A 19,686-nucleotide genomic window follows, 5' to 3' on the forward strand; every position below is an offset into this window, starting at 1 on the left:
TTACGGTTGCGCACCACCATGCCCGATTTAATTTTTTTTCTCCACCATTGATTAGTTTTGTCTGTTCTAGAATAATAGACAAATCAAATAGTACAGTATGTACTCATATATGTTAGATTTCTTTCACTGTGTGCTTTTGAGATTCATCTTTGCTGTTTCATGTTTTGTCCTTTTTTATTGTCTTTTACCTATGAATGTGCCCCAATTTTAAGATCCATTCTTCTGCTGATAGACATTTGGACTGTTTCCTATTTTAGACTATTAAAAATAGAGCTGTTATGAACAATTTCATTCAAGTCTGTAAGTCATACGTTTTCATTTCTCTTGGGCAAATACCTAGGAGTAGAAATGCTTGACCACAGGGTAAATATACGTTTAATCAGAACATTTTTCAAAGAGTTTTTGCTGTTTTCATTTTTTCTACTAATGTATGAAATTTGCAGTTACCCCACAACCTGGTCATACTTGTTTTTTTTGGTACTGGGGATTGAACTCGGGACCTTGCACTTCCGAGGCAGGCCGTGGAACGACTGAGCTAAATCCTGGGCCCAGGTTATACTTGTTTTTGTCAGTTCTTTAAATTTTAGCTGTTCTAATGAATATGTAGTAATATGTTACTGCACTTCCCTCTTTGATTAATGATATTGAACATTTTTTCGTGTACTTACTGGCCATTCATGTATTTTCACTTTTGTAAAGTAGTGTTTTAAATTTTGTATCTATTTTTTAGCTAGATTCTTAAAATTGTGAGTTGTGATAGTTCTTTATATTCTAGGTTACTATTGTCCAATAGAATTTTCTGCATTGTCTGATATGGTTATCATGAAATGTGCCTAGTGAAAATTAGGAACTAATTTTTAAATTGTATTTAATTTCAATTAACTTGTATTGACATAATTACATTGGCTAATGGCTACCATATTGGATAGTGCAGTTCTAGTTACCAGTTCTTTTCAGATACATGCTTTGTGCATATTTTCTGCCAGACTGTAGCTTGGAACCTTTTGATGAGGAGGTTTTAAATTTTAATCAAACTTAATATTTCACTTAATGATTATATGTTCTGTGACTTTCTAATTTTGTTTTTTTTCAAAATTACCTTTCTGGATATTCTAGGTTCTTTGCATTTCCATAAAAATTTTATGATTAGCTCATTAATTGCTGGAATCATGACTGGGATTTTGTTGAATTTATAGACATGATAAAGAAAATATTTATTTAATATTAACTTTGAGATTTTTTAAAAGAGGTAGGTGTCTGTGTAGGTTGATATATTTTAATACTTTGTCAAAAAGGAAAACAGAGTCTGATTAGTCTTCTGGGTTTTAGCTCACAAGAGAACCTATAAGAGTGTTTCTTCTTTTTTGCACTGTTTACTTAGAAGGGATTTTGGCTAACAATTTCTTTTTGTTGTTATTTTAGTTAATTTTTTTGAACTGATACATAAAAACACAAAACTAAATTATTAATAAAGTAACATATTTATATAGATGTATGCATTCTGTAATGCTTAAATCAGTTTAAACATATCTATCTCTCCAAACATTTATCATTTTTTTTGGTGAAAACATTTAAAAATTTTTCTTTTAGCTTTTTGAGATAGTCAGTATATAGTTGTTATCTAGAGTCACCCTACTTGTAATAGTACACCAGAATGCATTAGCCTGATCTAATCATAACTTAGTACCCAATGATCAACGTTTCCTGGTCTCTTTGTTACCATCACTCTCCCTGGTCTCTGGTAACCACCATTCTGTCCTCAACTCCTATGATATCAATTTTTTTTTGGTTCCACATATGACTAGGATCATGCTATACTTATTGTTCTGTGCCTGGGCTATTTCATTTAATGTAATGATCTCCAGTTCCATCCACATAAATGCAAATGATTAGATTTCATTCTTTTTTATAGTATAATAGTGTTCCATTGTATGTACATACCACATTTTCTTTATCCATTCACTCATTGATAGAAACTTAGGTTCTTTTCCTTTCTTGACTATTGTGAACAGTGCTGTAATGAACTTAGATATATACTCACGTGTGTGATTTCTGGATAGTATGGTAGTTCTGTTTTGACTTTTTGAGAAATCTCTGTAAGTGTTTCATAAATACAGCTATGTTTCCATAAAGGAGGCACTAATTTACATTCATACCAATAGTGTGCAAGTGTTCTCTTTTCTCCACATCCTTGCTAGTACTTGTTACCATTTGTTTTTTTGGGTGTTTTGTTTGTTTTTTTGTTTGTTACCATTTGTGTTTTTTTGATAATAGCAAGTCTTACTTGAGTGAGGTGATTATCTGTAAGTGGTTTTCATTTAAATTTCCCTAATGATTAGTGATGAACATTTTTTATATCCCTGTTCGCTATTTGTATGTCTTCTTTTGGGAAATGACTACTTAGATCTGTTGTCCATTTTTAATCAAGTTATTATTATTATTATTATTAGACTATTGAGTTTTTGGAGTTCCTTATATGTTCTGGCTAACAATCCCTTGACAGATATAGTATTATTTGCAAATATTTTTTCTCATTCTGTATGCTGTCTCTTTACTCTGATGATTGTTTCCTTTGCAATGCAGAAGTTAGTTTGATATAGATCTATTTGTCCTTTTTTGCTTTTGTTTCCTGTGCTTTTGAAGTCTTGTCCAAAAAAAACTTTGCCTATTCCAATGTCCTGAAGTGAAAATTTCCTGTTTTCTTTTAATAGTCTCATAGTTTTACATGTTACATTTAAGTCTCATCTATTTTGAGTTGATTCTTATAGTTGGTAAGAAATAGTGGTTTGACTTCATTCTTTTACATATGGATACCCAATTTCCCCAGCATTATTTACTGAAAAGACTGTCTTCTCTCCAGTATATATTCTCAGTTCCTTTGTTGAAAATTACTTGAACAACATTTTTTTGGCAGAAGTGGATTAGAATTGCAAACACCTTGGATCACGAAAAGCTGAGAATTTAAAGTTCCAAAAGATAGAATAGAAGCCATTCCCAAGATAAACTAATGATGATAAATGTGACAAATCCATACATGAATCTTTGATTTGTGACCTATTTAAGGAAGTTTGTTTTTTTTTTCTGACCTGAAGCATCTCTAAACTATTTGCCTTGAGATTTTCAAAATTATTTTAGGAAAATCAAGTTACACAAATTAATTTCCTTCAATTCTTATCTTTTTTTTCTGGTACCGGGGATAGAACTCAGGACCTCAGTACCTTGCACTTGGGAAGCAGGCGTGGCACGGCTGAGCTAAATCCCCAGCCTCTTCAATTATTATTTTAATTCAATATGAACTTGGAATATAAATCTAAACTATTTAGCTTAATCCCTTCACATTGTATGGAAGAAATAAATTCCAGAATTATATGATTTGTGCAAAATAATACAGCTAGTTAGTATCAGAGTTCTGACAACATTCCAGATTTTCCAACCTCTCTATGCTGCTGATAATGCTACTATGCAGTGCTAACCAGTCAAAACATCTAACTTGGTCAGTAACTCTTTTTTTTTTCTTTCTTGGTACTGGGAACTGAACTCGGGACCTTGTGCTTGCGAGACAGGCAGCGGAACCACTGAGCTAAATCCCCAGCCCTGGTCAGTAACTCTTGAGCCCTTACAATGTGTCTGGCACTGTGCTACATACTGATAATACAAATTATCACTACGGTATATGGTACAGATCTAGTCCACAAATATCACAGAGTCCTATGCAAGAGAAGACACAATTAGAACACAGTAAAAGGCAATATTTTATAAAGGTCAATATTGGATAGAATTAAAGATGAAGTGGTACAGATGACTATAGAAATAATATTGTGTTTCCTTCTTAAGTAAATGTGGCTGTGTTATGACAATAACATTGTGATTGAAAAAAGGATGTATAGGAGAGACTTGATACAAGCTACCTTTGCTAACTTAAATGTATAAGACAAAAGCAATCATATGACAACTTAAATTCATTCTGCATTTAAAAAGGTTAAAGGGAGAGAGCCTGCGTGAAGGCGGTGAGGTGGAGTAAGGCACCCTGATGGTGCTCAGACACCCCTACCCCAGGGATGTGGAGAAGCCTGCCATCTACGAGTCCATCTGGGTCCACACAGCGATGCAGACAGGGAAGACAGAGAGTGACCTCGTGCCCGCCGCACCCTCCTTGGGCACCAAAGAAGGCTACCTCACCAAGCAGGGCAGCCTGGTCAAGACCTGGAAAACAAGATGGTTCACTTTGCATAGAAATGAACTGAAATACTTCAAAAGACCAGATGTCACCAGAGCCAGTTCAGACCCTAGACCTAACAGAATGTTCTGCTGTCCAATTTGATTATTCGTAGGAGAGAGTAAACTGCTTTTGCTTAGTATTTCCATTCAGGATGTTTTATGTCTGTGCGAAGACAGGAGTAGAAGCTGATGAATGGATCAAGATATTGCGATGGAAACTGAGTGAAGACCAGCAGCATATCACAGTCTCTCCAGGACTTGGAATCCAGATTCCTGGGAAACAACAACTTAGCAAAGGGAAAAAGAAGAGCTCCAGAAATCATGAAAGCATTGACAGGAAAACTAGAAATCACAGAGCAACTGAAGAAACTGAAGACAACACAGAGAAAAGAACAAAACAGTTCGGAATGCTAACTCCGCCTCCCAGAGAGGAGGTCCTGTATCCATAAACACAAGCCCCAAAAGAAGGTCAGACACGTGGAAGACCCTCAAACAGTACACTGAGGAGGGCGAAGAGAGGTGCAAACTCCAAAACATAACCAAACACAAGGACACATTAAGGGAGACAGAGTCTAAGTTGAGGAACAGAGTTTCTCTACCCTAACTTCAACCTGCAGCACAAAAACAATAGACATATGAGGAAGCAAGGCAACAAGATGCTCCCAAACAGCCATTCAAAAGCTGATCTCAAGACACTGAAGTAGAAGTCACAGGCAAAGAACTCAAAAGCCAAATGGTCAAAATGAAAAGCTCAAAGAGGAAACACATAAGCAATTTCAAAAGATGTGAGCTTGAAGAGGATTTTATTTAACAGAGAAAAGATTTTACTAATAAAATGTTCAATGAGCTTAAAGAAGAAACAAACTAAATGAGTTCAACAAAACAAAACAAAATACGAATGACCATTTGGTGGAGAATTAGAAATTATGAAGAGCAAGCAGAAATACAAGATATGAAAAATTCAATAGAAAGCATGGCTAGCAGATTTGGCCAATATGAGATACAATGCCAGAAACTAAAGACAAAGTGGATGCAGTAGATTGTAAACTCAGTCGTGCCCCCAAAATGACAAGGCACCATGCAAGCTGGATCCAACAGCTGTTGGATGACTCAAAAAACTAAAAAAAATTCCAACATCAGAATTATAAAAAAAAGGGAAAAATTAGAAGATGACTCAAAAGGTACAAAATAATTTATTCACTAAAATCATAGCAGAAAACCTAGGGAAACTATTTAATATTCAATTACAACAGCATACAGAACCCTAAATAGCCATGACCAGAAAAGAGCCTCTCCACAACACACCATACTCAAAATTCCAGAAATTCGACAAAAGGAGAGAATATTAAAAACTATTACAGAAGCAGCAACTTACTCATAAAGGTGAGCTTAATTATAGTGGATTTCTCAGCACAAACCAAGGCCAGGAGAGATTGAAGCAAAGTTTTGAAAGCCCTAAAAGAAAACAATTGTTAACCAAGATTTCTATATCCTAAAAAATTCACAGAGAAGTAAAGGCGTTCCATAACAAAGAAATCCTAAAGAAATACATGACCACTAAACCAGCACTGCAGAAAATACTCAAGGGAATCCTAGAAAGAAACAGGGAGGCCACCAGTACCAAAGAGCCAAAGGAAAGTATACATCTAACTAGAAGAATAGTTAAACAAAAAGAAAAGAAAGGAAGAAGCACTGGAAAAACAGTGCAATGAGAGAATTCAGTAAACACCCTATAGTAATAACTCTCAGTGTCAATAGTCTTAACTCCCCAATCAAAAGACACAGACTATCAGATTGGAATGAAAAACAAAACGTAACCATATACTGCCCACAGAAGACACACCTCATGGAAAAGGAAGTTCATAGACTAAAAGTGAAAGAATGGGAAACAATACTCCATGCAAGTGGAACCTGAAAGCAAGCAAGAGTAGCTGTCTTATTCTCAGGCATAGCAAATTTCAAGACAAAAGTTGTCAGAAGAGACAAAGGTGGCCATTACATACTGCAAAAGGGAGCAATTCAACAGGAAGAGATAACAATTATGAATAACCACATACAGAATGTTGGCACACCAAATTTCATAGAACAAAAATTACTGGACATAAAAGTCAGGTAGATATTAATACAATCATAGTGGGGGACTTCAATACTCCACTCTCAATTAGGTCAACTTGACAAACAATTAACAAATATTGGACTTAAACCACACCACTGAATAAATATCTACAGAAGGGTTTCATCCAACAATAACAGAATACACATTTTTCTCAGCAGCACACAGAACTTTTTTTCAAAATAGACTTTGTCTTGGGCCATAAGACATGGTTAAATAAATACAAAAGAATTGAAATAATCTCCTACATGCTATTGGATTGGATCATAGTGGAATGAAGCTAGAAAACAACAACAAAATAAACCATAGAAATTACATAAACACATGGAGATTCAACAACCAATTACTAAATAATCAATGGATCACAGAAAAAATCAGGGAAGAAATAAAAAAAGTTCCTAGAATCAAATGACAATGGAAGCACAACAAACCTATGGGAAACAATGAAAGCAGTTCTAAGAGGGAAGTTTATAGTTATGAATGTACACATTAACAGAATTGGGCAATTCCAAATAACCTAATTATCTATCTCAATGTCCTAGAAAAACAAAAGTAATCCAATTGTGAATCTAATAGAAGGAAAGAAAGTATAAAGGTCAGAGCAGTGAATAGACACCTCTCAGAATAAGTACAAATGAGCACTACATAAATATTCAACTTCTCAGACCAGTTGAGATATACAAATTAAAGCAGCACTGAGAGTCCGTCTTATGCCAGAAAGAATGACCATCATCAAAAAACCGATGACAAATGCTGAAAAGACTGGGGGAAAAAAAGAATCCTTCTTTTTTGGGTTTTATTGGTGGGAATGTAAACTAGTACAGCCACTATGAAAATCAGTATGGAGATTCCTCAAAAAGCTAAAAATAAAACTTTCACTCCTCAAAAAATAAAATAAAATAAAATAAAAAGGTTAAAGGCTCTTAAGGAAGGTGGAGATTAATTGCTGAAATTATTAGAGACATCTTTATGAAAAAGAAGGATTTGAGACAGATTTTCAAGAAATGATGGAATTAGGAAGAGCAGAAAGATTATGAACTATCATAATAAAGACATGAACAATATTTTAATGAAAATGCGAGTACCTTGTAAGTTAAAATGTGATTTCAGTGCAGTTCAAAAGAAGCCCATTAAATATGTTATAGACCTCTGGAAAACAATATTTTTAACTCAAGCTACTAAAATCGAAATTTACACGAGAAGCTTAGATGTGAAATCACTTACTGAACTAAGTAGTAGAGTAGGAATCTAGGTTTCTTTCTGCATGGTGGTGCTATTTCTCTCAGGTGCTTTTCCTATGGTAGCTAGTCCTAATGAAATACTGTTTTCTCATCAATACATAGTTGTATTTTATGGATAAAGAGACCTATTTGCTTTCAACAATTTGCCCAAAAACAAATCATCTAACTTCTCTGACTCTTCATTTCTTTACCCAGAAATGGGATTAACAATAGCTAACCAGTCAATCTCATAGCAGTTGTGAACTTATATATATATGTATCTTTTTTATTTGTCAATTATTTTTCAACAAAGCTGGATAAAAGGAGAATTACAGAGATTATGGTTAAATGGAGATTCTATGCAGATAGTTTTAAGACTAAATTCTGCAGAGTTCTCTACACCATTGATTTGCCTTGTCTCCAATGACTGTAACAAGCATTGCTACATTTTTTTCTGCAGTGTAAATATACGTGAGCAGTATGATTAATTGAATGCTGAATCTTAGTGACTCACCTTTTATCAACTAGGTTGATTTACAGCAATGCAGTTTGCTGTAAAGTGTCACTGAGAAATTCTTTATATGACTTTTTATTTATATGTTAAGTATAAAATTGATTTCTTTATACTTACTCAGATTAATTACAGCATTGAAGAATGATGATGAACTGCTAATGCAGACAGAAAATGGAGCTGCAATTCTAGTTTTTCATGGCCAGTGAAAAGAAGCCTATTTGTTCATTGAGAAAAGAGCAAAATAAGAACCATAACAGTGTCTATTTTTTCTTTTATTTAGAAATGACTGAGATGAATGTAATTGTTACTAAAAAGAGAACTTGATTTGTTAAAGAGTTTCCTCACTTTATTATTTTTTGTTCCTATTTTGTACTGGCTAATATGAAAATATTATATTGTATTATGGGGTTTGATAATTAATATAATAAAATGAATGAATTCTTAGTACTTAACTAATAATTTAATAGATAATTATCAGTGAAGGCGCAAAATACACAAAGAAGCCAAATGGGGTGGCACGTGCCTGTAATCACAGCATTCCGGGAGGCCGAGGCAGGAGGATCACAAATTTAAGCCCAGCCTGGGTAACTTAATGACTTAGTGATACCCTGTCTGAAGATAAATAATAAAAAGGACTGAGCATATAATTCAGTTTGAAAACCCTGGTTTCAATCCCCAGTACTGCAAAACCAAAACCAAAACCAAAACCAAACCAAAACAAACAAAAGACAAATAAGAAACAAGACAAAAATGAAACAAAGCAAAAAACAATTCCCATACAAAGATTTAATTTCTTTTTTCGGTACTGGGGATCAAACTAGGGTCCTTGTGCTTGCACAGCAGGTGGCGAAACCACTGAGCTAAATCCCCAGCCCCAAAGATTTAATTTCTTAATAAAATACATGATTTTTCCCAGAAAATGGCAGAGTTGCCCACAAAAAAATTATACCTTGTATATAGAGTCTGATTAAAATATGGGTTACTGAATGTTAGGGGTTTGTTCCTCTATAACAAGTAAATACAAATTTGGTGGTTTAAAATAGCACATATTTATTTTCTCACAGTTTCTGTGGGTCAGCAATCTGGGTACAATCTGAATCTTTGCTTCATAGTCTCTCACAAGTCTGTAATCAAAGGATCAACTAGACCCAGAGTCTCATTTGAAATCTCACCTGGAAAGGATATGATTTCAGTCTTACATGGTCATGGCAGAATTTGGTTCTTTGCAGGGTATTGACCGAAGGCCTCAGTTCTTTGCTGACCATTGGCTATTCCTTGCTACCTGGGCTTTCTACAGGGCAGATCATAACATGGCAGCTTGCATCATCAAAGTCACCTTGGGGGGGTTTCCTAGTAAGATAGAAATTATAGTCTTATGTATTGTGATACAGAAAGAACATCTTATCACTTTTGCTGTATTCTGTGGGTTGGAAGCAAGTTACAGGTCTTGTTCACTTACTTTCATGGGGAGCAATTTATACAAGGTTAAGAGTAGCAAAGGTGGGCATTACTGGGGCCATCTTAGAATCTGGTGGATAAGTTCTTTTGATATGGCATATAACATAGTTAAAAAGAGAAAGAAAAAACATTCAGTACCAAATTATATGAAATTAAATTTATTACCCAGAAGGAATTAATGGAAATGACTTAATAGTGTGAAAACAAAAGGAAAATTATGATGAAAAAAGCACCACTGAAAGAGCTTTTCGAAATGGTGTTCAGAGGCGACTAGAAAGCAGGGATTATGTACTATTCTAGCTGTTGCCTAGAATGTGAACTTTGTTTACCTTCTTGCTTTTACTGCTGACACATGGAATGATTGGAATGACCAGACATTTACATTGTGTCCAGGAGCTCAAGTTGCATATCAAGAGAGTATAGGAGTCTTGTTTTATGAACATTTCTATTCTGTTTGTATATTCTGTTCTTTTTTTTTTTTTTTTCTGGTTTTTGTTTAGCCCCTGTTCCTTCTCCACCTTCAATAGCCCATTCAAGTTACCACTATTTCTGCCTTCCTTGGGATACTGATTCAGAGTGATCTAAACCAGTGCCTCCTGAATTGCAATAGAATTTCCAGTCAGTTATGTCGTATCACAAACAAGCCCAAACTACTAGGTACATTATTTTCTTCCACTGTTCTGTCTTTTCTCCAGCTATGAAATAAGAAAGCCTTACATCAGACCTTGGAAAAGTGGTAAAGAGTGGCATTTCTGAAAAGCATTAGAGAAAATCACAATTTTGAAAAATATTTTATCTGAATAATGCCTCTTATCAGCAAATGCTGTTGATTTGGTTTTGCTGGTAGCTGAAATAATTAGCAACTGCATTCCCAACAGCACTGTTGCTGTTCCCCCACCAAAATAGCATTGGCTAAATAAAACAGCAATTTTTGTACAGAAAATTTCAAAAGATTAAATGTGGCATTATATATATATGCAGTCTTTGAGTTTGATTAATTGACCAAAATTTCATCAGGTATCTCAAAAAGCTATTAGTATTCCTAACCAGGTCAAAATGCCAACTATTAAACTACTTATGACAATTAAGCCCCAAATGAACATTTTATATGCAAACCACTTTTGTTTTGAAGATTAGCAAAGACCGAAAAAGCATGAAAGAGGCGAGATTCGTAGTTATCATTTCAATAGTGTTTGAACTGAGTTATGGTTAGTGAATGAAATTTAATAAGATTGAGAGTAAGTTCATTAGCTTGTATCATGGGTGGTCAGGAAAGTTCTATTTTAAGATGTAATTTAGTTAAGCTGGAAGAAGAAAATGTTGTGAGAAATGCACGCTGTCTGCCTGTAAGGGTGGTTTGAATGAATTGGAATACTTCAAGGAGCAACGGAGCTATGCATGAAAGGCAGAAGACAAACTTCATACTTTATTTTTAATTTTTTTTTGCAGTGCTGGGAATCAAACCCCAGTCTCCCACATGGTAGGCAAGTGCTCTACCACTGAGATACATCCTCAGCTCTAAACATTGTAAGACCGAGGGCCTTACCAAACGCTCCGAGGAGCTGACTGCAGCGACGATCACCCGGGAAGGAACACACCGGACAAGTTGGAAAGTAAAACAGACCTTTATTAGTCTGGCCAGACGGCACTCCCAAAGCAAAGTAGCTAAGAGAGGCAACTGGCTCAGAGTCCGAGGCTGTTTTTATAGGGGGTTGAGGGGGAGGTTAACATGAAGATTTACGGAAAACAAGGAACAAAGGTTGGTGGTCAACTGTCACGTACTAACGGTCAGCAGACACACAGTAATGGTCAGGACCATATGGTCACGACCGTCACGTACTGATGATCAGCAGACACAGTGATGAATTGTTCTACCGATAGTGGGTCCGGGAATTTTCGTTCTCCGGACAAACAAGGGGTTGAATGATTTACTTAGGAACTTTGCTTTGTTGCAGATTTTATCTACTATTTCAAGACTAACAAGCACATTCTAACCATTAAATTTTAAACATAACAGAGGCTAGGGGAATAAATGAATTTTGAATCATACAGTCCCACAACATTATGCTTTAAAATGTGTCAGTCTATCCTGGAATATTGATGTTATACATTTATACATCTCTATATAAATACATATAATGTGTGATATATTTTTTTGGGGGGGTACCGGGGATCGAACTCAGGACCTTGGGCTTGCGAGGCAGGCACGGTGTCACTGAGCTAAATCCCCAGCCCTGCAATATCTTTATACATGCTTCTAAAATCCTAAATCAGAATGGTTAATAAATGAATCAACAATATTTGTTAGCACAACACCAAGTAGACTAAGATATAATCCAAGGCACTCGGTTATAGAAGACATCCTCACATTCTGGCAGCAGCGTAAGACAGACAAAAACTGCATTATCTTTTTCCTTGTAGAAGTAGAACTTCACATTAACTGAAGTGAAGATTTGGTATCTTGGTGGGGCTTTCTCATTGTCCTTGATATGTCCTCTAAAGTGCAAACAGGAAAATTTCCTTCTGAATACATAATAAAGTAAGGTTTTAGCAAAGTCTTACAGAAATTTATATATTCTAATCTCTAAGACATAATTGAAGAGTGTGAAGGACTTGCCTGAAAGAATACATGTTCAGTACTGGAGAAAATGAAATTTAAAAAAGCACAAATAAAAAAAAAAGCAAAAGCATGGGAATATTGAGGTCTTGTGTATAGCATATGCTTAGTGTGGATGATAAATACTTCTTCCAAATTCTGATTGTGCAGCTTCTATTTCAGGATAAGATCATCTCTGAAGTTTTAAACTCTCTCTATCTCTATGTCTATCTCTATCTCTAATCTACTCATCCATAAAGCAAGGTTGTGAGTTTTGTCCAAGAATTCAGTTGTCTTATAAATCATAAATTTAAAAGTTAAATCATCTATGATTTGTCCAGCATTGGATATTGGCATTTAGAAACCCATCCTGTCACATTCTAGAGGCAAAGCTTTAGTCATTTGAAAGCATATTTTTAGAGGTCTACCCAGTCTAATTATATGTATACATTTAAAATTTTTTGTGTATAAGAATGAGGAACAACTTCTTTCTCTTCCTCCCTTCTCCTTCTTGATGCCGAGGATGGAATTCAGGACCTCACACATGTGCTTTACCACTAAGCTACACCCCTAACCCTGGGAAATTCTTTGGTAAGGCTAGTTTATATGAGCTAAATTACTGGCTGTACAGCAAAGTCTTTAACATGGGAAACTCTATGTTTCCTAGGCTGAAAAGTTGCTTACTTAAAGAGAATTATTCTATATTTTAGTATGCAGATTTGTATTAAGTGTAGCTAAGGGACAATTTCATATTTAAAGTCATGAACAACGGGCTTTGAAAGCAAATATCATTCATTGTCAGGCAAAGGAGGACCAATTAATAGTGCTGTCATTTAGACAAGTCCTATAGATGGGGCTACAGGACTTTTTGGTGAATCCCTGGACTGGATTAGAGGTTCAGTTATGGGCATAAACCTTCAACTGAAGAAACTGGCACTAGTTTATGAGCTCTATTCCCTATATTTAATAAAGATTGTTTATGACACCTTATTTTTCCCTCATGAGTTGCATAAGGGAGTGCAGAGCATGATCTCAGTTGACGATGAGGCAATTAGAGATGTGCAGACAGGAAATGAAGTAAGCATCTCTGCTCATCTGCATGGGAATATGAACTTCCAGTGAGTTATTGGTCAATTAAGAAGGATCTTTCTTTGCGGGGGCAACCTAGCAGGTACAAATACTTCCTTTCAGAAAAACAACACAACATATTACCCTAGACATAGGAGATATTCAAAAGAACCCTCTTTGTTTTGAACTGCATTTCCTTATTTAAAAATTAATGTCAAGATGGTGAAAACAATACAGACCTATTCCACGAGGGCTGTAGCTAAGTTACAGGAAGCTTATGTAATATCCAGATGTCATTACAGTGTGGTGAATTTCATGTTCAGGTCATCTATTTATACCAGTATCCATGGTGATGCCACCTGCCTAACCATGCAGATTGTTGCCAAGTGTTCTCTTGTTCTTGACTTTGGGGTCTCTTTGGGATCAGCTTTCCCTCAGCCACTTTTGTGGTTCATTCAGACCTGTCTGCTTAAACAAAACACTCAATCATTTGCATTTTGTGGTTCTCTGCCACTGCACCAAGCTTCATCTGGGAATTGGAACATCGATTTTGTTGTTCTTATATCTCCCAAAAAGATTTGGGATTTTGTTGTCCCTCTTTCTACTAGGGATTTATCTTGGGTAAGAAGGGAAGAGATAGTCATAGTACATGAGGTTTTTTTCTTTTTTTTTGGTACCAGGATCGAACTTGGGACCTTGCGCTTTCAAGGCAGGCAGTGGCACCACTGAGGTAAATCTCCAGCCCCATGAGGTTTCTTCCCTAGCTACTGTATTAACAGGCACAGATTACTTTAGCTCAAATGACAAAAATCACAACAGAAGCTGAAATGAGTAGTTATCTCACATGACAAGAGGTCTAGTACAGCAGTTTAACTTTTACATCATCTCTTGCCATACTTTCACTTTATTATTCTTAGCTATTGACTTTTATCATTGTGTTTGTCACCACTGTGCTTTTCATATCTGTCATATCTCCAGGTGTCACACTTATGGTCAAAGTAGGATGAAGGAGTAGCACCAACTATGTTCCACTCAACCAGAAAAGCATGCCCATCTCCAATTTCCTTATATCACGTTGTCTGTATATTCACAAACCCAGAACTATATCTAGAGTTAGCTAGTAATACTAGTAATATTAGTATATGGATTTCTAGCCTGTATAGTTGAAATTGGTAAGGAAACAGGAGGTTGAAAAGACATTCTAAGTTCTCATTTTTTTTCTGTCTTCCTTCCTTCATAGTCCCAGGAAATTTTATATAGTCTCGTTAGGACAGATATTGATTTGACTCATTCAGTACCCATTTCTATTCATCTTCTCCATTGTTTTCTTGTACTCTATAGGTTAGAGACACCTAAATGCTTGATTTCTCAGTTTCTCCAGCCAATTATGGTGTGTGTGTGTGTGTGTGTGTGTGTGTCTGTGTGTGTGTGTCTGTGTGTGTGTGTGTGTGTGAGATGATAGGGCTTCCTCTCTGAAATTGAAAAAGCCAGAGAGGCTTTCTTGGAAAACTCTTCGCCTTTATCATTTCATTTTCTTCCTATAAAGAACATGGTTTTGATGCCTGTGGGTGCAATAGTTATCTTGTGACCATGAAGGGACAAAATGAGAACACAAGATGATAGAATAAAAATAATTTGGAACATGATGACACTGCAAATCTATTGCATCAGATTTCTAGGGTCTACCCCTGAACTTTTGATATGACTGATATATTCCTACTTGTTTAAGACAATTGTAGAGTTTTCTGCTGTTTGCAATCAAATGTAGTCCTATTAGGCAAGAATGAATATAGTAGCACATGATTGCAATCTCAGCACTCAGGAGACAGGCAGGAGGATCATGAGGCCAGCCTGGTACACAGTGAGTTCAAGGCTGGCCTGGACTATATAGTGAGAACCAGTCTCAAGAAAAGCAAAGCAAAGCAAAGCAAAGCACAGCAAAGAAAAGGTTCAAATATCTTTGCCAACATTTTGCTGTGTTAGAAAATGATGCCATGTAATACAAGAAAAAAAGTCTTGCTTCATTTGTAAAAAAGCACATTTCGCCGTAGTTACAAGTACACAGAAAGCCACCCAAATTAGGCTAGAGCAGGAAGAGAATTTACTGGATGGATATGAGTAAACTCATGGATCTATCGATAGCAAGTCCAGCTGCACTTCAAAATAGACTACAACTAGGAACTGGAAAGTCTTGGGAACCAGGGCAAATATTCCTCTTTTCCTCTATGACCACATGATGTCTTATAATCTGCTTTCTTTTTTATTGGCATTGGCTTTTTCTTCTTTGTGCACATAGCAGAAAATAAATAATTTCTGTCTTATCAGATTAAATAAAATCTCAAAATGAGTACCATTACTTGTATTTTTTTAACTTTTCTGGAGAAATAATCTGATTGGTCCAATTTTTTTGTTTTGCATCAATCTTTAATCAAATTTAGTGGTAATGGGAATGGGATCAAATGACTTAGTATTTCTTAGGTGCTAAGGGAGAATATTCTTCTGAAATGGGGCATGGATTTGTATGTGGGAGGCAGTGAAGAAACAATGGGCATCTCTATTACTCTTGAAATTTTAATCAGCTGAGTGGTGAACCAACTAATGATCCATTCATTCTACAGACATTAGCCTCACTGTTCTTACTCATATGTTCTCTCTCAGGGAATGTCAGTCCATTCAGCTAGTTGCGCATGTCACAAAGCTCTACATAATCAATAATTATCACAGTTAATATGTATTGACTGTATGCATTGTATGATAGGTATTCTACATGTATTATCTTAAATTCAACCTGATTACAACCCTACAAGTATTATCTATTTTCTTGATAAGCAAAGTGAAATTTTGAGATGTTAAGTCAAGCCTTTAACATCTCTTTCGGATTACTGAATAACTTCATGTCTTGTCTATAATCTTCCTCCTCAAATCCCCCTTTTTAAACTCAGCAGTCATAATGATGCTTCTAAAACACAAATTTGATCGATACATTCTTACTTAAAACCCTTTGTCCAAGTTCCTTTACATGATATGTAAAGCCCTCCACAATTTGTGCAATCTCAGTCTTTATGACTTCCATCTGAATCTCTCAGTCACTCTGTCTTCAAATTGCACAGATTATTTGCAGTTTTTACTTTGTGTCTTTTATTTTTAATTAACATAATAATTATACATATTTATGGGTGCATGTTTGCAGCTCTTAGCTTTCATTTCTTATCTCTGTACAACAACCCTCTAGTCATTCTCCCAGCTCACACCTACATGTTACCCACACTTAAAACTCCGTGTAGATGCTACCCTGTTCAGAAACTTCTGTATTGAATTGAATAATTTGTACTCCTATAGCACTCAGCACTTTTCTCCTATACATATTACCAGAGTGCAATTGTTCGGTAATTTATTCCTTTTTTTGCTTTAAACTGTAAATTATTTGGAGGGATTATGTTTTGTTCAGTGCTAAATACTCTAAGACTGGTATAGTGCTTGGCATATAGTGACTGCTTAACAAACATTTATTAAATGAATGATTCTTAAATTTAGAAGTAGTCCCAAAGCTACCTGGAGAGAAACAAATATTCAGCATTTCTTGTTTAGGGAATGGATTATCCTGACAGTTGGTGCCCTGTCAACAAGCTTTTGGATTACAATATATAAAACCTGAGCACAAAAAAATTTAAACATAAAAGTAGTTGAGAAAACATGTCATAAAATCATATAAGCGATATACAACAAACTAAGACTGTCAAACTTAGTGTAAAATAAAGAAAGCTGAATGAAACAATATGATTGGGGAGAAAAGGAAGAAATCGAATATTTTTCAGAGTTTACTAAATGAAATGTACTTTGTTGATACTATCTTATTTAAGCCTCACAATAATTATTTGCTATTGTTACTACACAGTAAGAAAGATTAAAAGATTACTGAGTCAAATTAGAGGAAAATAAACTGAATGATGGTGTATTTTGGATACAACAAATGACCTATAAATAAGAAGCAAATGAAGGAAATTATAATCAACCCCAGAAAATATTATGGAGATCATTTCAGGGTAAATCCTACCACACCCAAATTATCCTGTTAGTCTGGCTTTCTGGATCCGTTTTTGAGCTCTTTCTCCTAAAGTGATTTCTTTCACTCTTTCATCTGCTTTGGGGAAATACTTCTTTTCTTCTACCAGGACAAATTCTACTTCTTGCCTCAAGCTCTGTCTCATTGTAACTCCTTCTTTTTTCCTCTTTGGGTGTTGGGGATGAACCTAAGGCCTTGCAGTGCTACAAAAGAGCCCTACCACTGAGCTACACCCTTACCTTTAAGCTTCTTTTGAGCAAAACTTATGAGTCCTGTTTTTTAATTTAGTTATACTTTTTCCAATTTAATGAAGGCACCATGACCTCTTGTATCGAATTTAGGCCCTTGCGCTTGTGAGACAGGCAGCGGAACCACTGAGCTAAATGCCCTGCCTTCTAGTAATTCTCCTGGATCCTCTGGGACTCCTGTAAAGAAAAAAAAATGAGGTGTTTTATGTGAAAATGTTTTTCAAACATTTGGTAAAATGCTGCAAAATGTTTGTAACTGGCTACATACAAAACCAAGACAAATTGGGTTTCTGTGCCAAAGAAACCCAAAGAGGCAGGTCTCTAGGGAGAGGAAGCCGCGGGTTGCCGTGTGACGTCATTATTCTGCGACAGCCGCGACGGTTTCCCAGCTGGGCTCAGGACAGTCTTGCAAGCCATGGGGTTTTGGCAGCGTCTATTGTTCTTTGGTGGCCTGTCACACCGGGGTGGTGGCCGGGTCCCTTGCTCGCTTAGGGGTATCCGAGCATTGGTTTTTCGCCGCCAGGTCCGTGGTATTGCAGAGAGAGCATAGGGAGGCGGGTGGGATGAAGATTCCGGGCGGCCCGGCTCCAAGTTTTCTGGCGTTGCCTCTTGCCAGGGACTCAACTCAGTCCCTTTTTGGCGCCCTCCCCCTTAGGGTCACAGTGAGACCTTTATTTGGTGGACTTTCCCATTTTCTGGCAGGCCCCCAGTTGGTCCAGGCTGAGGTGTGGCGGGGTCTGAGAAAGATTGAACACGGATGTCTGTCTTGCACATTACTTTCGTGGTTTGGGGTTATTTTGTAAATATGTTAAAGAGAAGGCAAACGTCAGGATTTAACTCTGTAACGAAGGCACTTACTTATTTTCCATTTTTAAAAGTTAGCGTACGCTGGCAAATAAATTTCAATTTAAACATGTATCTTTACAGTTGTAATCAGTAGTGCTGACAGTAGGTAAATAGCACTCAAAGGTTGAACCTAGTGGAAATGAGGAGAGTTAGAAAAGAAAGCTTTGTCAGTCGCAAACCCCGGATTGTTACTTTTACAGCATAAAAACTTTCTTTTTTTCTTTTGAAGTTATCTGGCGCTGAGAGTGAGAACCTAAAACAAAGAAGAGCACAAATCATGTCCCGAGGACTTCCAAAGCAGAAACCCATAGAAGGTGTTAAACAAGTTATAGTTGTGGCTTCTGGAAAGGGTGGAGTTGGAAAGTCTACTACAGCAGGTATTATAGGATATTAATTCTGATACTGATTAAGAACGTATTCCAACTGACAAATTATTAAATTATAGTTTAAAAATGTTTAGTATTTGTGAAGTTTCTAACAGCTGGTTCCTTAGTATTAGGTGTTAGATTACGGAGTTAGGCAAAATTAAATATAGAACCAGGAAATATAGAACCAAGTTGTCTTCTAAACTGGTCAGGTGTCCCCCAGATCTTCAGTTTACTTGAGTGTGAAACCTCTTTCATAGGATGGTCATGCAAATTAAGTAAGCTAACCAGTTAGCCCTGTGTCCTCCATAGCAAGTGCTCAATAATTGATTGTTGTCATTTTTAAGATATCTACATTAATACCAAATTATTTCTGTTCCTTTCCAGTCTTTACCAGTGGACATATAGTTAGGTATTTGCAATGAGATTGTTTATTATGGGTTTTTTCATTTAACCATATTACAGTTTTCACCATTTTTATAGTCAACATAGAATGAATATTTGAAAATGCATGAGAGATTTAACATTGTTTTAATTACTATATCTTTTAGTACTATATTAATGTACTATGAACAGAGAATTTTTTGGTGGCCCTTTTTATTGATTATAGGTTTGTCTCTAAAATGGTACTTTCAAAACACGCAGAAGACATGCCACCAGAAATTGAAGAGTTAACAGTCTAGTTATTTCCAAAGATTTCAAAAGAAACTTTTAATTTATGAAAAAAATTATTCTAGTAAATGTAAATATAAAAGAGAAACTTCTTATACTCCTACTCATTACCAGTGAATTGAATTATTTTTTCAGCTTTATTGAGATATCTTGACAAATATTGTACCTATTCAAGGTGTGGGATTTAATGTTTTGATATATGTATATATTATGAAATGATTTCTACAATTAAGCTAATTAATGTATCCATCACCTCGGGCTATTTAGTTCAGTAGTGCTTGCCTAGCATGAGCAATGCCTTGGGT

General features: G+C 35.8%; 1 protein-coding gene and 1 long non-coding RNA gene across 8 annotated transcripts in view; one reads left to right on the plus strand and one right to left on the minus strand.

The window, feature by feature from the left end:
* The window catches only part of Nubpl (NUBP iron-sulfur cluster assembly factor, mitochondrial), a 256,602-nt gene that overhangs the window by 29,693 nt on the left and 207,223 nt on the right, over window positions 1–19,686 (plus strand). For 4 of the 7 annotated variants that reach the window (XR_002389119.2, XM_087197253.1, XM_013065320.3 and 1 more), the window contains exons 1-2: window positions 17,843–18,021; window positions 18,574–18,721. Coding sequence is in view for 5 of the 7 variants with exons in the window: in XM_087197253.1 (XP_087053379.1) it covers window positions 17,914–18,021; window positions 18,574–18,721 (256 nt within the window). In the remaining 2 variants the exon portion in view is untranslated. Of the gene's footprint in view, window positions 1–17,842; window positions 18,022–18,573; window positions 18,722–19,686 lie in introns of those variants that run through there. The other 3 variants (XM_087197254.1, XM_013065321.3, XM_004864024.3) reach the window with 2 other exon arrangements.
* Window positions 11,130–17,852, minus strand: LOC110345654 (uncharacterized). Its single transcript, XR_002389120.2, has 3 exons — window positions 17,767–17,852; window positions 17,490–17,675; window positions 11,130–12,019 (listed from the first exon to the last, which is right to left on the minus strand). It is a non-coding gene; the product is annotated as an uncharacterized LOC110345654 (long non-coding RNA).

Source organism: Heterocephalus glaber, unplaced genomic scaffold (assembly GCF_053883595.1).
Source record: "Heterocephalus glaber isolate CG9 unplaced genomic scaffold, H.glaber_assembly_v1.0 deba00001662, whole genome shotgun sequence".
Lineage (NCBI taxonomy): Eukaryota > Metazoa > Chordata > Mammalia > Rodentia > Bathyergidae > Heterocephalus > Heterocephalus glaber.